The following is a 19,629-nucleotide window of genomic DNA, read 5'->3' as shown; positions in this document are numbered from 1 at the left end:
GCAGCGGCTGGCTTGAGGGTGGCAGCATTCTTTGTTTACTGAAACGGGAGGCAATGTTCTTTGTCCACACCCCACAAAGCCTGAATCAGCCATGCTGGTGGGTGAATCCAATATGCCAATGTATGTATTACAGCAGTTTAGGAGTTGTGTGTGTGCTCAGTTGCTCAGTCATATCTGACTCCTTGCAACCCTACAGACTGTAGCCCACCAGGCTCCTCTGTCCTTGGGGATTCTCCAGGCAAGAATACTGGAGTTGCCATGCTCTCCTCCAGGGGATCTTCTCCACCCAGGGATCGAACCCAGATCTCCGCCATTGTGGGCAGATTCTTTACCATTTGAGCCACCAGGGAAGCCCAAAAATACTGGAATGGGTAGCCTATCCCTTCTCCAGGGAATGTTCCCGACCCAGGACTTGAACCAGGGTTTCCTGCAGTCCAGGCAGATTCTTTACCAGCTGAGCTATGTACCAAATGAATGAAAGGGGGTTCTGCGAGGGCAGGAGAGAGAAGCAGGCTTAGTCTGTGATCAGCAGGCATGCGTTCTTGCAGACAAGCTCTTGAGTTGGAGCTAAAGGATGAGTCGGGGCTACAGACAGTCCAGGAAAGTGGCCCTGGGTTAGCAGGTGGGAGAGAGAATCTAGGGGCTGGACCAGAAGAGAAAGGATGCGTTTATTTATTTTGAGAACAAGGAAAACCATAGAAGATTCATTTTGAGAACAAGGAAAACCATAGAAGATGTTGAGGGGGGTTGAGATATAGTCTCCCTAGCTGGGCTGTGGTGGTCTCATGGGAAAGGAATTTTGAAGTCCTCCAGCCAAAGATAACCAGAAATACACTTGATGGTCTGTGAAGATATTCTCTTGGTATAGCAGGGGAAGGACACCCAGGAGGAACTCTGGGGAGCCAGGTTGGTCAAGGACTGGGGCTTGTGTGAGGGGATTTTAAATAGGAACTCAGGTAGTGGGGGGTGGGGTGGCTTCCCAAGTGGCGCTAATGGTAAAGAACCTGCCTGCAAGGCAGGAGACATAAGAGACATGGGTTAGATGCCTGGGTCAGAAAGATCCCCTGGAGGAGGGCATGAAAACCTACTCTAGTATTCTTGCCTGGAGAATCCCATGGACAGAGGAGCCTGGCAGGCTACGGTCCGTAGGGTCGCACCGAGTCGGGCATGACTGAAGTGATGGCGTGCACACACAGGTAGTGGGGATCATCTTTGGGTTAAATACAGTTAGCAGTTCAGCAGAGAGGTACATTAAAAACTTAGAATCTTCCCTGTCACCAAAATGAAGAGAGACCCATTCCCTCTTTTCTTTCTTAGAGCATTTCCTTTATAAATTCTATATGTGTAAATCTTTCCTCTGTCTCTCTCTCTCTCCTTTTTATTTTTTTGGCCACGCCGCAGGATATGTGGGATCTTAGTTCCTTGACCAGGGATCTAACCCACGCTCCCTGCATTGGAAGCCGAGTCCTTACCACTGTACCACCAGGGAAGTCCCTCCTCTGTCTCTTTCATAGGGATGTGAATCTTTTCTGTGGGTTCTATTATTTTTTTTAATACTATGGCACACTATACACAACAGGAAATTTACAATTCAACTATTTTTAAGTATAAATTCAATGGCATGGGGGGCATTCATGCTGTGTAACTGTCAACCACTATCTCTTTCCAGAACTTTTTCATCACCCTAGACAGAAACTCTGTACCCATTCAGCAAGAACCCCCTCCATTCTCTCCTCCCTCCCAGCCCCTGGTAAACCTCTAATCTACATTCTGTCTCCAAGAATTTGCCTATTCTATATTCACAGACGTGTGATCATACAATAGCTGTCCTTTTGAGTGTGGCTTCTTTTTTAAATTAACTCGGCTGCACCAGGTCTTAGTTGCAGCATATGGGACCTTCAGTGGTGGCATGCGGAATCTAGTTCCCTGGCCAGGGTCTGAACCCGAGCCCCCTACACATTGAGAGCGCAGAGTCTTAGCCACGGGACCACCAGGGAAGTCCCTCACATGCAGCTTCTTCCACTTAGCATCATGTTCTCAGGGTTTACCCGTGTTGTTGCACATGTCGTGCTTCATGCCTTTTTATGGCTGAGTGTTACTCCACTGTGTGTCCTCACTACATTTTGCAAATTTTTTCAAAGGCTAAATAAATACGCCTCTTGGCCAATATCACAACCCAGGACTGTTTCTTTTAAGGGCATGGGAGCCATCTCTTTGCAATGCAAATGTCAAGGAAGGTTGTGTCCTTGTCTCCCTGCCATGTGGGAGTTTGAGCACTTGTATTTATACTGTAACTGCCAGCTTATCACAAAGATGAGAAATTTTCTTATTCCTTGAGACAAAAGCAGGCAGTATAATATATGCTCCACTTAGCAGGTGACCTTAGCATGAACTGGGCTAGGGAAAATGCAATCAGACTGTTACCTTTTAGTGCTTTTTTTAAAAAAACACTTTACTTATTTATTTATTTAGGCTGTGTTGGGTCTTAGTTGAGGCATGTGGAATCTAGTTCCCCAACCAGGGATCGAACCCAGGTCCCCTGCATTAGGAGAATGGAGTCTTAGCCACTAAGTCAACAGAGAAGTCTCAGATCCTCTTACTTTTTAAGTGAATGGTAATTTACAAGCCACCGCTAATCTCGGAAGCATGTACATGATGCAATGCTTGGCTGTCTATAAAAGGGTGGGATTGCTCTCTGTGATCTCATTAGCAGGTTACCTGTGATGTATATCACCATCTGGTTTAATGCATGTTCAAAAATAAAAATGTTCTTCTTTCCTAGGGCTTGGAGGGGATTCTCTGGATTGGCAGAGGAGAATTTAATTTTAATTTGTCATTGATCAGAAAGCAAGAGTCATTCATAAAAACAGCTTCACAGGCTGGAAACTTTGCCAAGGTCTGAGTGTCACCAAGGCTGATGTTCACCTTCTCAGGGCCAGGGCTGGACTGTTAGGAGCCGCAGTAAAGATATGGACAGAGACAGTGGCTGAAGAGAGAGAAGAGACAGATTTGATTGATATTAAGAATGATCATTCAGACAAGAAATTTCTTCCCTATTTCCCCCCAGAAAAGCTTCTTTGAAGTAACTGAGGCACAGAAATCTTAACCTGTATTGGGCATCTGAATATAAATAGTGTATGCTAGCACAAAGCTCAACCCTTTTTCCAGGTCCTGTGGGATCTAACAGCAGTTAGCATCTGCAGTGGTTGAAAGCTTCGAATCTGGAGCCACCACCTGATTCCAACTCAGAGTTGCCCAGCTAAGCCCTTCCCCATTTCCTGACCTACAAAATTAAAAGCACAGAAACAAGGTTGTTTCCATCTCCTAGGTTTTGGATTTATCTCTTACTCAGCGACAGGAACTGAAGTATGTGCATTGTTTCATTTAACAGGAAGACCTATTGTTATCCCCATTTCATAGATGTGAAAGCAGAGGCTTGGAGATGTTATCTCTACTGGGCATTTGGACCAGATGCTGAGGGAGAGAGATGGCAACAGGTTCCAGGTTTGCAGGAATGCATGGATGGGTAGCCCCTTCCAAGGCAGGAACCACTGGGAAAGAAACAAGGTAAACTTGGGGGAGGGGGTGAGGACTTTGAACTCCCGGGAGGCAAGGACACTGTCTTGTCCACCTCTGTGTCCCCAAGGCACACAGTACAGGGCCTGGCACGAAACTGAGCTGAAAAACTTAAATAGGTGCAGGTGTGGGAAAAAAGAGTGCCTGCCCATAGCTGAATGGGAACTCCTGTTTGGAGGATTCAAATCCATGTTCGACCACTTTTTGTCTCTGTCACTTTTAATGAGTACGCTCACCTTTGTGAACTAGGTCTTCCTTATCTGTAGATCAAATATAAATATGGTACCTATCACAGCCAGGCTCACATAGGTGGCCATGAAGAACGTGCTTACAATGCTTGGCACAGCACCCACTCATGAGTTTTATTATTACAGCATACTGGTTTAGCATCCAGTCAAGCAGAGTCAAGCAGATCTGGGTTAGAATCTAGGACACGGGACTCCCAACAAGTCCATTTATCTCCCTGAACCTCAGTTTCCCCATCTGTAACTTGGGAAGAACAGTTCTTAGGGTTATTGCGGAGGATGGAAGCTACTAATACTGTCCCCTCACAGCTCCCAGCGGAGAAGGCAATGGCACCCCACTCCAGTACTCTTGCCTGGAAAATCCCATGGACGGAGGAGCCTGATGGGCTGCAGTCCATGGGGTCGCTAAGAGTCGGACACGACTGAGCGACTTCACTTTCACTTTTCACTTTCATGCATTGGAGAAGGAAATGGCAACCCACTCCAGTGTTCTTGCCTGGAGAATCCCAGGGACAGGGGAGCCTGGTGGGCTGCCGTCCGCGGGGTCGCACAGAGTCAGACACGACTGAAGCGACTTAGCAGCAGCACAGCTCCCAGCACAGCTCCCAGGCCCACAGCGGGTTATTTTCTAAGACGCGTTTCCTTCCCTTGGCCAGGGGCACAGCCCTCCGGGAGCAGCTGGGGCTGAGGGGGTGTGGCCACGGGCCTGGGCTGTGGTGGGGGTGGGGGGACCCCGGCGCCTGCCCCTCGAGGCGGGTGGGCGGGGCCAAGCGGGGGAGAGGCGCTGAGGGAGGTGTGGCCACGGGCCTGAGCGGAGGGGCATCTGGGGAACCCCGGGCCCGCCCCTCGAGGCGGGTGGGCGGGGCCAAGCGGGGGAGAGGAGCTGAGGGGGGTGTGGCCACGGGCCTGGGTGGAGGAGGAGCGGGGGGACCCCCGGTGCCCGCCCCTCGAGGCGGATGGGCAGGGCCAAGCGGGGCTGTGGCCACAGGCCTGGGCGGGGCGTGGGGAGCCGAGAGAGACCTCGGCGCCCGCCCCTCGAACCGGGTAGGCGGGGCCAAGGGGGGCGCCCTGGCGCGAGCGAACGCGCGCCGGCGCGCGCGCGCGCGGGGCTCCAGGTACGCGGACAAGATGGCGGCGGCAGCGGTCGACAGCGCGATGGAGGTGGTGCCGGCGCTGGTGGAGGAGGCCGCGCCCGAGGCGGCGGGCCTCAGCTGCCTCGTCAACCTTCCGGGAGAGGTGCTGGAGTACATCCTGTGTAGCGGCTCGCTGACGGCCGCTGACATCGGCCGCGTCTCCAGCACCTGCCGGCGGCTGCGCGAGCTGTGCCAGGGTAGTGGGAAGGTGTGGAAGGAGCAGTTCCGGGTGAGGTGAGCCCGCGCTCCCCCCTCTCTCTGCGCGCCCCCCACCCCACCCCGGGGCCCCGGCCTGGCTGCTCCGAGCCGCCGCCGCCGCCTCCCTGCCGGCTCGCGGACCCCACCCCCGGGAGGACCCCTTCCCGCGGACAGACACACAAAGGCCTCCAGGCCGCTGGCCCCTCCGTCCACGCCAGGCGGACCCGCGGATGCCCAGATTGCGTCTCGGGAAGCGCCCAGTAGTCCGGCCCCCCATCAAGGATGACGACCGTGGTTATCACCGCTGATACATCCTGCGCGCTTCTTTTGTGCCCGACTCCGTGCTAAAATGTTTACACGGACCGGGTGATGCAGTGATCCTAACGGCCCTTTGAGGGAAGCGGTCGCAGCATCCCTTTGGCGGTTGGCCGAGAGCACAGATTTCGGTTAGGACCCGGGATAAAATCTGGCCCTGGCACACTCACCGTGTGACCTTGCGGGTAGCAGCTTCCCTTTTTGGAGTCTCATGTATCGACTTTAATTGGTGTTGTGATGAAGACCTATCTTTTACTGTGGTGGTTAGATGAGCTGATACAAGGGGAGCCTTACACAGGGCCCCGCTCTTAGGAGGCGCACAATTAATGTTAACTATGATTGCCATCACTGTGATTGTTGTTGCTATGACTGTCCCCATTTTATAAATGGGGAGTGGAGACACAGTATTGATATTGCTAAGCCAAGGTCACGGTGTATGCGAGTGCGTGCGCGCCGGGTAAAGATTTGAACTGGGTCCCTCGCTAGGGCCGCCCCTGATCCCTAAACCCAACCGCTTTCGCTGTTTTCCAGAGCTGCTTTTGATTCATGTTTCTTCTGCCTTTGCTTCTCTGTTAAGCTGAGGGGGTGTTTTTCTCCTTGTAGGTGGCCTTCCCTTATGAAACACTACAGCCCCACCGACTACGTCAATTGGTTGGAGGAGTACAAAGTTCGGCAAAAAGCTGGGTTAGAAGCCCGGAAGATTGTAGCCTCGTTCTCAAAGAGGTTCTTTTCAGAGCACGTAAGGATCCGTTGATGGAGCTCTAAGCATTTGCCTGCTAGCGGTGGTCTGCGTCTGGGTCTGTAGGCATTAGCTCATCCAGTCTTTTTGCTATCTCCCTTTTCAATGCGCTCACAATCCCTTCCTCACTTAGATGGCTGCAAGAGTCATTGTGTCCTTTCCTCCTATCCAACAACACGGAGCCATTTGTCCCTGCCAGCTTTAGTTTTCTAAAGCCAGAGAGAATGGGGGGAGGGATAGAGAGGGAGGGCCCCGGGGGCGATGTGGAGGGAATCCAGATCAGCACTATTTCTCTTTAGGGGGGTTAGACAGTATTTTTTGCAGTCTCGACATGATTGGGGGTATCATCCATGATTGAACACTACAAATTTCACCCAGTAGTTTTCCCAGAATGGTTGACAAAGTTAATACAGTTCTTCTCTCTGGCTTTGCAGGTTCAAACCAGTAGTGAATGCATTATTTGTTACAGTAACAGGATTAAAAGCTACCCATAAAGCGAGAATTATTACTCCCTCAGTGATACCATCTCATATTCATTATTTCTGAAAAGTTGTGGGGTTTGTTTGTTTTTAATGTTGCTGAAATGCATGGGTTTGTTTGGTTTCCCTTCCACAAAATGTCTCACAGAAGTTTCTGTATGAGGTCCTGATTCTTAACTTTTTGCACATTCTGGAAAAGAGACAGTACTAATATTTTATTTCTGATTGGAGGTCCAGAAATGGAACCAGTCTGATTTATCCTGATTTACTGAATATTAATTCCGATTTCTAATTTTAATTACTTTTAATGAGTTCACACATTCCCTTTCAAGTTTTGAAAGGGAAAATTCGAACTTGGCACGCATTTGAATATATTTCCTTATAAAGAATAAAGCTCAGGTGTTCCCCAGTGTAATTTGTTTCTATAAACAAGTGTTTGTTAATGTCAGAATGACCTGAATTTGTGTCCTATTTGGGATAAGCCATATGCTGGGTAAAAGCACTCATAGTCTCAGATATTCCACACTGGTTTAAATACATCTGCACACATACACGTGGGGGTGCTGGATGTGTTTGATGCACTTGGACACGAGCTGCTCGTTTGCAGCCTCTGCTTACAGTCCAGCTGGTTTTGTGTGCGTATTTAACAGCCCGAGCCTCTGTCCAGTAATGGTGCGTTGTTGTGTTTTTCCCCAGCTCGTCTTTCCCTGTACCTCTGCATGATTAGAAGTGTGTCGAGGACTTTGAACATAGCAGGACTATACTGAGGATTGATCTGTGGGTAGATGATTATTTTGGCTCAGGACCCTTGTGCTCCTGTGTTTTCCACGTGCACATAGGCTGACAAGAAATTTCCTGCCTACTTTCAGAAAGAAAGTGGGAAAAGGAATCAGATTTTTAAACCAAGGTGGGGGATCTTACAGCTCATCGGCACCACCGCCTCAGCTTACAGAGGAGAAAACATGCCTCGACCTTCAGAGTCACCCAAACCCCTAGACTTCTCTCTCTGGCCCTGGACTCCTAGTTGAATACAATGTTGCCAGCACAGAATAGGTACTGTGAAAGACATGATTTTTATTTTTTTAGTCCTCCTTTCAGAGTTGTTTTTCCTTAGGTGAGAACTCTGGGTTATCACTTTCAGAAATTCCAGTCTATAAATTCCAAATATAATTCATTTGCAGCTAATAATATTATTTGAACAAATTACTGTTACCCACAGGTTCCTTTTCTCCCCTAGTGGGTGGGTGGTGCCAGATAGTGTGGGAGAGGTGTTACCACTTCCTTGGAAGTGAACAGCTTTGCTTGTAACTTTGCGTGTAAGAGACAACAGCATTGCTACTCCTTACTGAGGCCTCTGTGTATCTGTCTTGTTCACAGGTCCCTTGTAACGGTTTCAGTGACATTGAGAATCTTGAGGGCCCGGAGATATTTTTTGAGGATGAGCTGGTGTGTATCCTAAATATGGAAGGAAGGTAAGCTGTAGTTCTATCAGGAGTTTGTTTTACTAATAACCCCAGGATTAATTGCTATAATAGGTGTGTGGCTGAACCATGAGACAGGTATTTCAAGTGTTTCATGTTACATTCATGTCGCTGTAGTTATGTTTTTGAAAAATTCTGTGTATACAAGGTAAATACACCAAGACAATATTTGAAGAAATGGTGCAAAAATCCTTGTGGGAGAATTAGTATTTATTCCTCCTGGGGGTCAAATGCTGTGCTCTGGGTACTTGTGTCCATTATGTCATTTGGGTAACACAGATATCCTTTCTTTGTTGTCACCGCCAAACTTGCCTGTTGTGAGTTGAATTTTAAAAAATATTTTTCTTAGGGATGTCTTATTTAATGGGTAATTTTTCATAGTTTCTGGATTCTGATAAGACGCGATCTTACTTTAGCTATGGACATTGTAGATGTCTGGTAGAGTTGTTCATCTCTCCTGATCAAGAAGAACCTTTTGTCTCTTGGTTGTTGCTTAAAGTTTTTTATGCTTTGTATTTTCTGCTGTGAAGGTTAATTTCTAGTTTACCTGAAAGATGACTTGGCTTCCAGCCTGACTTATCTATGAAAAATATTTTCTGCTTTAAAAGTTCTGGAAGCTTGACTTGAGATGGAAGATAAGAATGCTATTTTAACATCTTCCTTAAGAGAGCTCATTGTGAAATAGCTCACAAACAAGGCGTAAGACATTTTTCTTTACTGTGGTCAAAGGGCTTTAGGAGAGCGAAATATCTAAAGGGCTTTAGGAGAGCGAAATATCTAGGGCTTTAGGAGAGCGAAATATCTAAAGGGCTTTAGGAGAGCGAAATATCTAAAGGGCTTTAGGAGAGCGAAATATCTATCAGTGGAACAGCTGTGGGGAGAGGTAAGATGTGTCACTATTCTAGGCCTTGGATGAGTCCTGATGCAGAGGTCATTTTTCTGTTTCTATTTTGGTTTATCTATAAATGAATTGAAGTGTGATCTAATAGTATTGTGCAGCTTTAAAAATAAAAGTCGACCTCTCTTTTTTGCATATATACATATAGACTTTTAAATACATAAATAGTCAATACATACTGAGTTTATTGGTTGTTTGTGTTTGGTTGGATGTTTAGTGCAGACTTTGTTTTTTTTTTTTTCTTATTTATGTGACTTTTCCTTCCTCTCTTCTCCATCCATTTGCATTGGCCTTCCCTGCCCCCACTCCCATAATTTATGATGACAATCTAGATTGTAGGCTTCCATGCTAATATGATATACATGAGGATGGAGGGGGATCATTACTTTACAAAACTGAGATCATATAATAGGTACTTTGCAATAAATATCTCTTTATCCTCATTCAACATTACCCTGTGGAAATCTGTCCTGATCAATTGGTAAAAATCAAATTCACCTTTAATAATGACTGCCTGCTTTTTTGTAGTATATACCATGACTTATTTAACCATCCCTCTATTGATAATAACCACTTTCTTCTCTATTTTGTGTTACTGTGGAGAGTGATGTTTCTAGTGCTTTCATTTCTAAGTGTTAGTTCCTAGGAGTGAGTTTCTTAAGTCAGACTATAGAATGTTGTTTGAAAAACATAAGGCAGAGCATAGGAGACATAAGAGATGCAGGTTCAATCCCTGGATCAGGAAGATCCCTTGGAGGAGGAAATGGCAACCCACTCTGGTATTCTTGCCTGGGAAATCCCATGGACACAGGAGCCTGGTGGGCTACACAGTCTATGGGGTTGTAAAGAATTGGACACAACTGAGTGACTAAGTACACAAGGCAGAGCATGTCCTTGAATAAGACTTACTATCACAAAAATGTCAGTTCTTCCAAAATTAGTACATAGTGCTGTTCCGTTTAGGATCCAACAAGAGTTTTGTGTGTCTTAAATGGATAGTATTGTCATAAAATATACACAGAAGAATAAATTCACAAGAAGAGCCAGAAAAAAACAGTTTTTAAATAATCACAGTGGGAAACTTCTGGAATAGGAAGTGGCAACCCACTCCAGTATTCTTGCCTGGGAAATCCCATGGACAGAGGAGCCTGGCAGGCTACAGTCCATGGGAATGCAAACAGTTGGGCATGAGTGAGTGACTGAACACACACACAGTAGGAAACTTCCACCACTTGATATTAGAACACATTATAATGGTACCTGTTATCAAACATTACAGAATTTGAATAAAAATGGATAGCTCCATCAGTGGCAGAGGATCATTCAAAGCCATGTCCCAGCATAAAAGATAACATATTTTAATGAAGCTCAGAGGGGAGAAAATGGATTATTTAATGAAAGGTATTGGACATAACTGAATATATCCACCTGGAAGAAAGTAAAACTTGCATCATGTACAAAAATTAAATTCTAAGATTAAACAACCTAAAATTTTAAATTATCACCTGAAAATTTCAAGAAAACAGGGGACTTCATGTACAATCTAGGAATTCCTTCTGAACCATGACTGGTAATGCAAAGGCACTTAAAAAAAAAAGACACGATTTTGCAGTAAAAAAGAAAAGATTTGTATGACCAAAGAAACTGTAAAGAAAGTCAGTAGAATACTTAAAATTTCTGAAAAGAAATTTTAAAATGTACAAAGGATAAGAGGACAACATTCTCAGGAAAGCAAGTCCAGGCACTGACAGTCTAGTAAAAATACCTTTAAATTCACTCAGATCAATGTTAAATAATAATGAAGTACTGCTTTTTTACTTATCAGATTGGTTACAAAGACTAAATATGAATAGCTAGCAAAAAAATGTATATTATTATAGTTTTTTTAAGAAATAAGATATCATAAATATGTTACTTTTTAGCCTGACAAATATTTTAAACCTAAAGCAGGGTTGTTTTTTAAAACAGAGAAAACTTTCACGTTTTTAAATATTTTGGGGTGCTGGTTTTCATGCTGCTGCTGCTAAGTCTCTTCAGTCGTGTCCAATTCTGTGTGACCCCATAGACGGCAGCCCACCAGGCTCCTCCATCCCTGGGATTCCCCAGGCAAGAATACTGGAGTGGGTTGCCATTTCCTTCTCCAGTGCATAAAAGTGAAAAGTGAAAATGAAGTCTCTCAGTCGTGTCTGACTCTTAGCGACCCCATGGACTGCAGCCCACCAGGCTCCTCTGTCTATGGGATTTTCCAGGGAAGAGTACTGGAGTGGGGTGCCATTGCCTTCTCCGGCTGGTTTTCATAAATGACCCTATTTATATTCATTCTTGGCAAATGGCGTGTTGTTTGGATATGGAAAGCATAGGAAGGAAGAAGCATAGTTTCCATAAATGCTAAGGCACTAATCCCTGGATATTTGAAAACAGTTTACATTTACATTCTTCATGGTCTTAAAAAAGAGTAAATAAAGATTTGAAGCAGCGTATTAGAAGAGCATACACCATAGCTAAGAAGACTGACCCAGAATGACCAACACTGAAGCATATTTCAGTAAAACTATAGGACTTTAAAGACAGGAAAGTCCTTTGAGAATCCAAGGAAAAAAGATGAAGCCACTTACAAGGGAGAATAAGTCAGAATACTATCAGACTTGTCAACAGGAGTAGTCTCTTCCAGAGAAAAAGAGTAACACATTTAAGATATCCAAGGATGGAGAATGTCAGCCAAGGATTTTTATATCCAGCCGAATTGATTTCCAGGTGTAAGAGCTGTGGAGAAACCTATCCACTTGCAGTAACTCAGGGACTTTTGATCTCTACCTGAAAAATGTGCTAGAAAATAAGCGTCAAACAACTGAAATAACCAGAGAGACCCTAATACAAGGACTAGTGGTGAACATTAAATATAGATTTACTTGTAGAATTAAATCCAAGTGACAGTTGATACAGACAAAGGTATTGTATGTGGTGGCTGTAAGCTCTGTGTAGATACAATACAGCTCTCCAAAAGAAATGAACAGACAATGGGGGAGAGTATGAGCAAAATGTTCACTGTTTTCAGGAACCATCAAGGTGATGAGAATATTGTTTTTGTTATTCCAAGGCTGATGTGTGTGTGTGTATGAAAGAGAGAGAGATGTGGAATAAAACAAGTAAGTGATCATGTGATATTCTGATTCATCCCTGGTATCCTGAAGAAACAGGATTCTCTTGGAGGAAAAAAGACATACATATATATATTAAAAAAATAGAAGGTTAAAAACGGTATAGTTGTGAGTTTAAATTAGATGTATCAGTATGAACTCATAAGATACTTGATACTGAAATATATGTTCGGTATATATGATGCATATGTACACATACTTACACACTAGACCCACTGAACAGGTCTGGAAGCAAGAATCAACCCAGCAGAAACGATCATCAGTAGTCCTCAGATTGTGGTCTTCTGTCAGTACTTCCCGCAAAAGCAGCCAGGGTCTCTGGAGAAATGGCTGATTCTAGGTCCAGAGCAGGAAATGTAAAAGATGACCCGGAAGCATCTTGGAAGCCTGGAGCCAGATAGCAAGGAAAGTAACAGTATTTCATGTCAGAAGTATTCATGGACGGGAGGCTTCCTTTAGACAAGTAAACAGTGTTTCACGTCAGAAGTGTTCATGGGCCAGTATGAGGAGGCTTCCTTTGGTCAGAGATGTGATGATTCAATCATCCACGTGGACAGTAACTAGAATGTGAACTCATAATACTTAACAACAACTAATTGGTCACCTTTGGAGGATATAACAACCCAAAGTATTATTTTGGGATCTGATGAAGGTAGTGAGCATTTATTCTGCCTTTTCCTACATACGCTGCCACTGGGGGACCAGATAATGGATGAGGGGAAATTATAGTAAAATATTCTAGGTAGTAATGAAAAGGGATAGTTGAATTAGAATATCACCACTTTAGGGCCTTTGGTGAATGAGTGGACCTGGGCCTTTGAGTAGCAATCACTGCTGACGTCACAGAAAGAGAGCCGAGGCACGACAGAACTCACTACCACCTATGAAGAGTAAATGGAATCTGAATCTGATCAAGCCTCTACATCCAGTTTACAGGAATTTAGAAAATAACATGTTAAGCTACACCACGTGGATGCAGTCAGCAAATTCCCGACTCTGGGAAAATACAGGTCAAACAACCAGGTTTCTTCAACAAATTTTTACGAGAGGAAAAAAAGATGACGGGGAAGCCTGTGAATTAAGTGACTTAAAAGGAATCTTACCAGATTAGTTGGGAGTTTTTAGGGATGCATGTTTGTGAAAGCTCTGGAAAAAAGCAAAGTAGTGATGACCGTAGAGCGAGGATTGTGATCGTTGTCACGGGGTGGGGGTGGGGCGGGGGGAGAGAGCCCAGGGAGGGCTTCCAGGGTTTCTTAAAAGTTCTGTTTCTTGGCCTGAGTGGTGGATCCAGGGGTGTTTCCCTTATAGTAATTAAGTTATTTATTTGCTTCATGTGATTTTCTCAATTGCAATATTTTACAACCCAAAGGTTAAAAAGCTGGTAAAACCTCTGCAGATTTTCATTTACTCCCTGAAAATTGAGGAGTCCATTATTTATGAAGCCAGGCAGATAAGATAATCATTAACTCCCTGCTACTTCCCACAATCCCTGTGTGTATTTGAGAGATCTGGTGGAGAAATTCAGTTGCTCAGCAGTTATTTACTGAGCATCTGCTGTGTTAGACATTATTCTGGGTGCTGAGGATACAGCAGTCAGTCACACTTAAACACCTTGCCCTCAGGGAGCTCACACTCGAGTAGAGAAGAGGTGCTGAACAAAGTGAAATATTTATTAGGAAATGAGAAGTGTTCTAGAGAACTGTTAACCAGAGAAGAGGGCGAGGGAGTTGTGGGGGTGGGGCGGGGCGGGGGGAGGTCCAGTTTTAAACAGAGTGGTTGGAGAGAGCCTTACTCAAAGTGACAATTTGAATCAAAACCTTAAAGGAGATGAGGGCACAGATTGCAGCTCTCCAGGGAAAAGATGTGCTGCTGCTGCTAAGTCGCTTCAGTCATGTCTGACTCTGTGCGACCCCATAGACGGCAGCCCAGGCTCCCCCGTCCCTGGGATTCGCCAGGCAGGGACACTGGAGTGAGTTGCCATTTCCTTCTGCAATGCAGGAAAGTGAAAAGTGAAAGTGAAGTCTCTTCAGTCGTGCCCAACTCTTAGCGACCCCATGGACTGCAGCCCACCAGGCTCCTCTGTCCATGGGATTTTCCAGGCAAGAGTACTGGAGTGGGGTGCCATTGCCTTCTCCGAAGGATGTGCTAGTCAGGAGGAACTGAGTGCCTAAGGGTGAGGGAGCCTAATGTGAGCTTCAGCAGGTGTGATGAAGGGACGGTCAGAAAGCCCCCATGGCCGGTGACTGGACTGAGTGGGGTGGGGGTGATACAGGAGCTGAGGGGTCAGATAGGTAACTGGAGCAAGAGTGTAAAGGACCATTCCGGTCATCATGGGCACGTGGATTTTTACTTTGAGCAAGGTGGAAAACCGTTGGAGAATTTGGGGCAGAGGATTTTTGTGCTGACTTCACATGTCAGCTGGAGTCCTCTGGCTACCCTGTTGAACATTGACTATGACTGTTCAAAGCAGAAGCTGCTATGAAACAGATGAAAGAGGATGGTGTGAGTTAGTGAGACATGTTTTATGTTTCTGATACATTTGGATGATAAGACTAATAACTATTGGCAGATGGGTTGAATATGACTGTGAGAAAAAGCAAGGAGTCAAGGATGACTCCAGAGGTTTTGGCCCACCTGGAATGATGGAGTTGCCTCAGTCTGAGATGGGCATGACCCTAGGAAGGGAAGAAAGTTAAGGTCTCATCAGATACTGAGGTGGGATATCATTGTAGCAGTTGGATATACAGGTGTGGAGTCAAGGGAAGAAATCCATTCTGGAAAATAAATCAAGGGCTGTTGGTATGGATGGTATCTGAAGCCATGAGAATGGATGAGACAGCAGCAGCCTGAGGCCCGAGTTACCCCTGGCAGGTGCCAAGTGGCCAGCAAGCTTCCAAGTGCCTCACGCCTGTCTCCTGAGACTCACCCAATTCCCCTGACTTTTCAGGTTTCTCTTTCATTTCCTGTTAGTATATCTGAAGCCAAATGGGTAACCGTTTCTTGCATTTCAGCACAGCTAATTTAGTGGTAAATTACAAATTCAAAGTCCTAAATTCTGCTGTTTCCATGAGAAGTACTCTACGCTTGTGAGCCAGATGTACTTTTCTTGTTAAGTAGACTCTTAACACAGTATGATTAGTATGATGTAAAGAAATGGATAATGGAAAGTTTTAATATCTTAATTCTTATTGACTTATTGCTAACTTGTTTGTTTTTTCCAGAAAAGCTTTGACCTGGAAATACTACGCCAAAAAAATCCTTTATTACCTACGACAACAGAAAATTTTAAATAATCTTAAGGCTTTTCTTCAACAGCCTGATGACTATGAATCGTATCTTGAAGGTGAGACTTCAGCACTGATGTTGTGATAGTCAGCTAAGTTGCCCTCAAGAGCAGTGGTGGAAAGTGGCCCTGATGAAGAAGCAGTGGAGAAGGAAACTGCACCACATGGGCTTCTGGAGGTCTGATCAAAATATATGGTCTGAGCAAAATGATTGCATTTAGAGCTAAGATCTGCTCAGAATTTTCAGCTGTCAGCTAAAGAGTGTTTTCTAAAGATGCACTGTCAGTTCAAAGTATGAAGCTGATATTTTAGCTAAGGAGGTTAATTCCCCATTTTTCTAAGTTTTAAAGTCTCATTGCCACATCAGAAACAAATGTGTCCAGTTTTGTCTCCATGCGACCTTGAGCAAATCCCTTAACCTTTCTGGTTGGAGTTTAATGAGGACAAAATGTTCCTGCACGTCAGTGAAGCTGCTCGTCCATAATGAGCAGTGAGTGGAAGAAGTCCTGTGGACAGGCAAGATGATGGGTAGAACTTTCTGTTCCTGTCCAGTTGGACAAGAACACAATGTGACTTCATTTTTTAAAAACGATTTTAAATTCCTAACATATTACCCAGACACTCCCACAGATTATGGTTATGAAATATAAGTGTGACTCTTCATTCACTTTCATTCCCTACTCCCAGTGATATACCCAGTACATTAATTTTTTTTTTCCCTTGCTCATAGTCACGTCTCCATTCTATTCCTGGTCTCATGCAGGCCTCCCTACCTCTCCCAGCAGCAGCTTTCTAAGTAATACTTGCTTTCATGGGCATCGCCCTTTCTGGTTCCCAAGTCACCAGCATACAGTGCCGGCCCCATCTGAAACCCAGCCTCCTCTGCACTCCACGTGATACTGCCACGTGGCCAGCTGACGTCCTTTTTAAAATTAAGTCTCTGCCTGCTTTCAGTCCCCTCCTTTATTTGGTCAGGCCTTTCTCCCATCACTGTCCAAAATGTGCCATTTGCTCCAGCCAGGCCGCTCTCCTCACTGGCACCCTACGCACAGATACCTGGCTTCACTTCCTCATGCATGGTATCCCTTTTCTTTAGGATTCCATTCTAAGTCCTACTCGCCCTCCAGGTTCATTCCGGGTTTCATTTGCATGAAGTTTCTCTGATGGCTGCAGCACTTGCAGATTTTGCTGCCTCCAACCTAACACAGCAGCAGTGGCTGGTAAACCGTGTCCATCCTGACTCCAGTGGTCACTGTATTTTTTGGTTCTTTGGCCTTATAATCAAGATATACTCCGCAGTGCCGTGTGCAGCTTCTTATTGATAGATCTTGTTGGTTGTGCTGCTGCTGCTGCTAAGTCGCTTCAGTCGTGTCTGACTCTTTGCGACCCCATAGACAGCAGCCCACCAGGCTCCCCGGTCCCTGGGATTCTCCAGGCAAGAACACTGGAGTGGCTTGCCATTTCCTTCTCCAATGCATGAAAGTGAAAGGGAAGTCGCTCAGTCGTGTCCGACTCTTAGCGACCCCATGGACTGCAGCCTACCAGGCTCCTCCGTCCATGGGATTTTCCAGGCGAGAGTACTGGAGTGGGTTGCCATTGCCTTCTCCGTTGGTTGTGCTATCCAGAAGCAATTGAAGTGACTGCTTCAGTTCATTAAAATATCTTCAGTGCCCTGGAGTCTTCGCATATGTGTCCTGGAGCTGAGAGTCATCTGTTTATTCCACAGTCAAGAATAACTTGATGAGCTTTATTTATGAAAACAATTACTTCTCTTTCCTCTTTATTTATAATATAAAGTAATATAATTTTTTTAAGTTCAGTCGCTCAGTCCTGTCTGACTCTTTGAGACACCATGGACTACAGTACGCCAGGCTTCACTGTCACTCACCAACTCCTGAATCTTGCTCAGACTCATGTCCATTGAGTCTGGTGACATCCATCCATCTCATCCTCTGTTGTCCCCTTCTCCTCCTGCCCTCAGTCTTTCCCAGCATCAGGGTCTTTTCCACTGAGTCAGTTCTTCACATCAGATGGCCAAAGTATTGGAGCTTCAGCATCAGTCCTTCCAACAAATATTCAGGACTTATTTCCTTTAGCATTGATTGGTTTGATCTTCTTGCAGTCCAAGGGACTCTTAAAAGAGTCTTCTCCAACACCTCAATTCAAAAGCATCAATTCTTCGGCACTCAGCTTTCTTTATGGTCTAACTCTCATATCCATACGTGACTACTGGAAAAACCATGGTTTTGATGGACCTGGCAGCAAAGTAATATCTCTGCTTTTTAATATGCTGTCTAGGTTGGTCAGAGCTTTTTTTCCAAGGAGCAAGTGTCTTTTTAATTTCATGGCTGCAGTCACCATCTGCAGTGATTATTTTAAGTAGTTGAGTGAATAGAAGTTGGCTCCAGGATTCTGGTTCTGAGTGGCAGACTAGAATCATCCAATGCCATTGATGAAGTCTAGGAAGCAGCAGTCAGATACAGCGGATCCCAGAGCCATGCAGCAAAAACCTTGTCACCTGGCTGATGGGGGAACTCAGTCCTGAAGAGGCCCAGGAGCCAGGCCTGGGCTGGTGGAAAAACCAGAACTGGGGTCCTGGTCACTTGATACCCTGGTCACTTGGGGATCAAGTTCGGGAATCGGGGTCCTGAGCTGGTTTGAGAACACCTTGTGGATTTTAAGGGACTCCACAACTTCCCAAGTGAAAATATCCTGTGACAAATAAGCAAGTTAGCTCTTCGATTCTAGGGTTAAAAAGTGACCCGAGGCAGTAAAGTAGTGATTTTTGACAGTGTCTCTGGTGTGCTCTGTACAACTTTTTAACTGTGGGTTTCTTGAGTGTAACTGTTTAATTTCAAACTCTGGTTATCTCCAGAGTCCGTTTACTGGCTCACCTTTCAGGGGAATAGTTTGTGGAAATGGCATATCTGACATTGTGGACTCAACGATTTTTTTTTTTTTCCAAGTCAAAATGCTGTCGTATACTATTGAGTTCTCAGAGTTGTTGGATTTTGAATTATAATTAAGAGGGGGAGAGAAGTAGCCTGAAAAGAGCTCCTTTATGGTATTTATCTCTCTTGGCAGTAGACCATGGATATATGTGTCAGAGTAAGTCCTTGACCTCTGAGAGAGTTTTGGTATATTAATAATGATAATGAAATGTCAGCTCCTTGGCTGTAAGCCTGTTGCCCCTTCTCAGTGGATTAGGAGCCAGGCCTGACATCCAGGATAGGAACCATCTGAGGAGTATGGCCCTAGGAGTCTGGGACGAATGACCACTGTTAAGAAAAGGCAAAGGTAAGAACTTATCCGTGATTCTTGTTTGTTTCAGGCGCGGTGTATATTGACCAGTACTGCAACCCTCTCTCTGACATCAGTCTCAAGGACATCCAGGCTCAGATTGACAGCATCGTGGAGCTTGTTTGCAAAACCCTCCGGGGCATAAACAGTCGCCACCCCAGCTTGGCCTTCAAGGCAGGTGTGGAATTGCTTTGGATCCAGCTGTATTTGTAAAAGAAAAACCTAGAGTGATTGGTTAATTTGGAAAATTCTGCAGTGCATTCCCATTATGTCCCCGCAAAGCGATAGATAACACAACCACCTGTTCACCCGAATGATGTCAGAGGCTGCAAACACATAGTCTCTTTTCCACCCAGCATTGGCAACACCTGATGAGCCTTCCTAGGACGTTGCCAGTGTCTCACGTCACGGGTTGTTGGGGACACTCGTCACAGCGTTATTTGTGCTTGTGTCCTCAGAGTAGGTCTCGGTGTTTCAGGCGAATCCTCCATGATCATGGAAATAGAGCTCCAGAGTCAGGTGCTGGATGCCATGAACCACGTTCTATATGACCAGCTGAAGTTCAAGGGGAACCGAATGGATTACTACAACGCCTTGAACTTATATATGCACCAGGTAAATGTGGGGGTGAGAGAAAACACTGTTACAATATATGTAGGTGGAGCTTATCTCTGATGAATTGTACAGTGTTTGAGGGCAAGTACTAGATTTTGTTGGTCTGCCAATGCCTGGTGAAACTAATTTTTTGCCTCTCCTATGAGGGTATTGCTGTGGATTTTATCTTATTCATCACGGAGCACCCTCTTGTCTGAAAACCCTTGAA

At 45.1% G+C, this 19,629-nt stretch overlaps 1 protein-coding gene across 5 annotated transcripts in view; it reads left to right on the top strand.

Annotated features, from left to right (window-relative positions):
• Window positions 1–19,629, top strand: part of FBXO21 (F-box protein 21) — a 45,573-nt gene that overhangs the window by 3,283 nt on the left and 22,661 nt on the right. For 2 of the 5 annotated variants that reach the window (XM_025267604.3, XM_025267603.3), the window contains exons 1-6: window positions 4,881–5,188; window positions 6,071–6,206; window positions 8,063–8,157; window positions 15,444–15,565; window positions 18,838–18,984; window positions 19,285–19,421. In XM_025267604.3, coding sequence (XP_025123389.1) covers window positions 4,950–5,188; window positions 6,071–6,206; window positions 8,063–8,157; window positions 15,444–15,565; window positions 18,838–18,984; window positions 19,285–19,421 — 876 coding nt within the window. In that variant the 5' untranslated portion in view covers window positions 4,881–4,949. Of the gene's footprint in view, window positions 1–3,391; window positions 3,568–4,875; window positions 5,189–6,070; window positions 6,207–8,062; window positions 8,158–15,443; window positions 15,566–18,837; window positions 18,985–19,284; window positions 19,422–19,629 lie in introns of those variants that run through there. The other 3 variants (XM_044930141.2, XM_044930140.2, XR_003104239.3) reach the window with 3 other exon arrangements.

Source organism: Bubalus bubalis, chromosome 17 (genome assembly GCF_019923935.1).
Source record: "Bubalus bubalis isolate 160015118507 breed Murrah chromosome 17, NDDB_SH_1, whole genome shotgun sequence".
Classification (NCBI taxonomy): Eukaryota; Metazoa; Chordata; class Mammalia; order Artiodactyla; family Bovidae; genus Bubalus; species Bubalus bubalis.
Note: the sequence above shows the minus strand (reverse complement) of the source record. Positions and strands in the feature narration are given on the sequence as shown.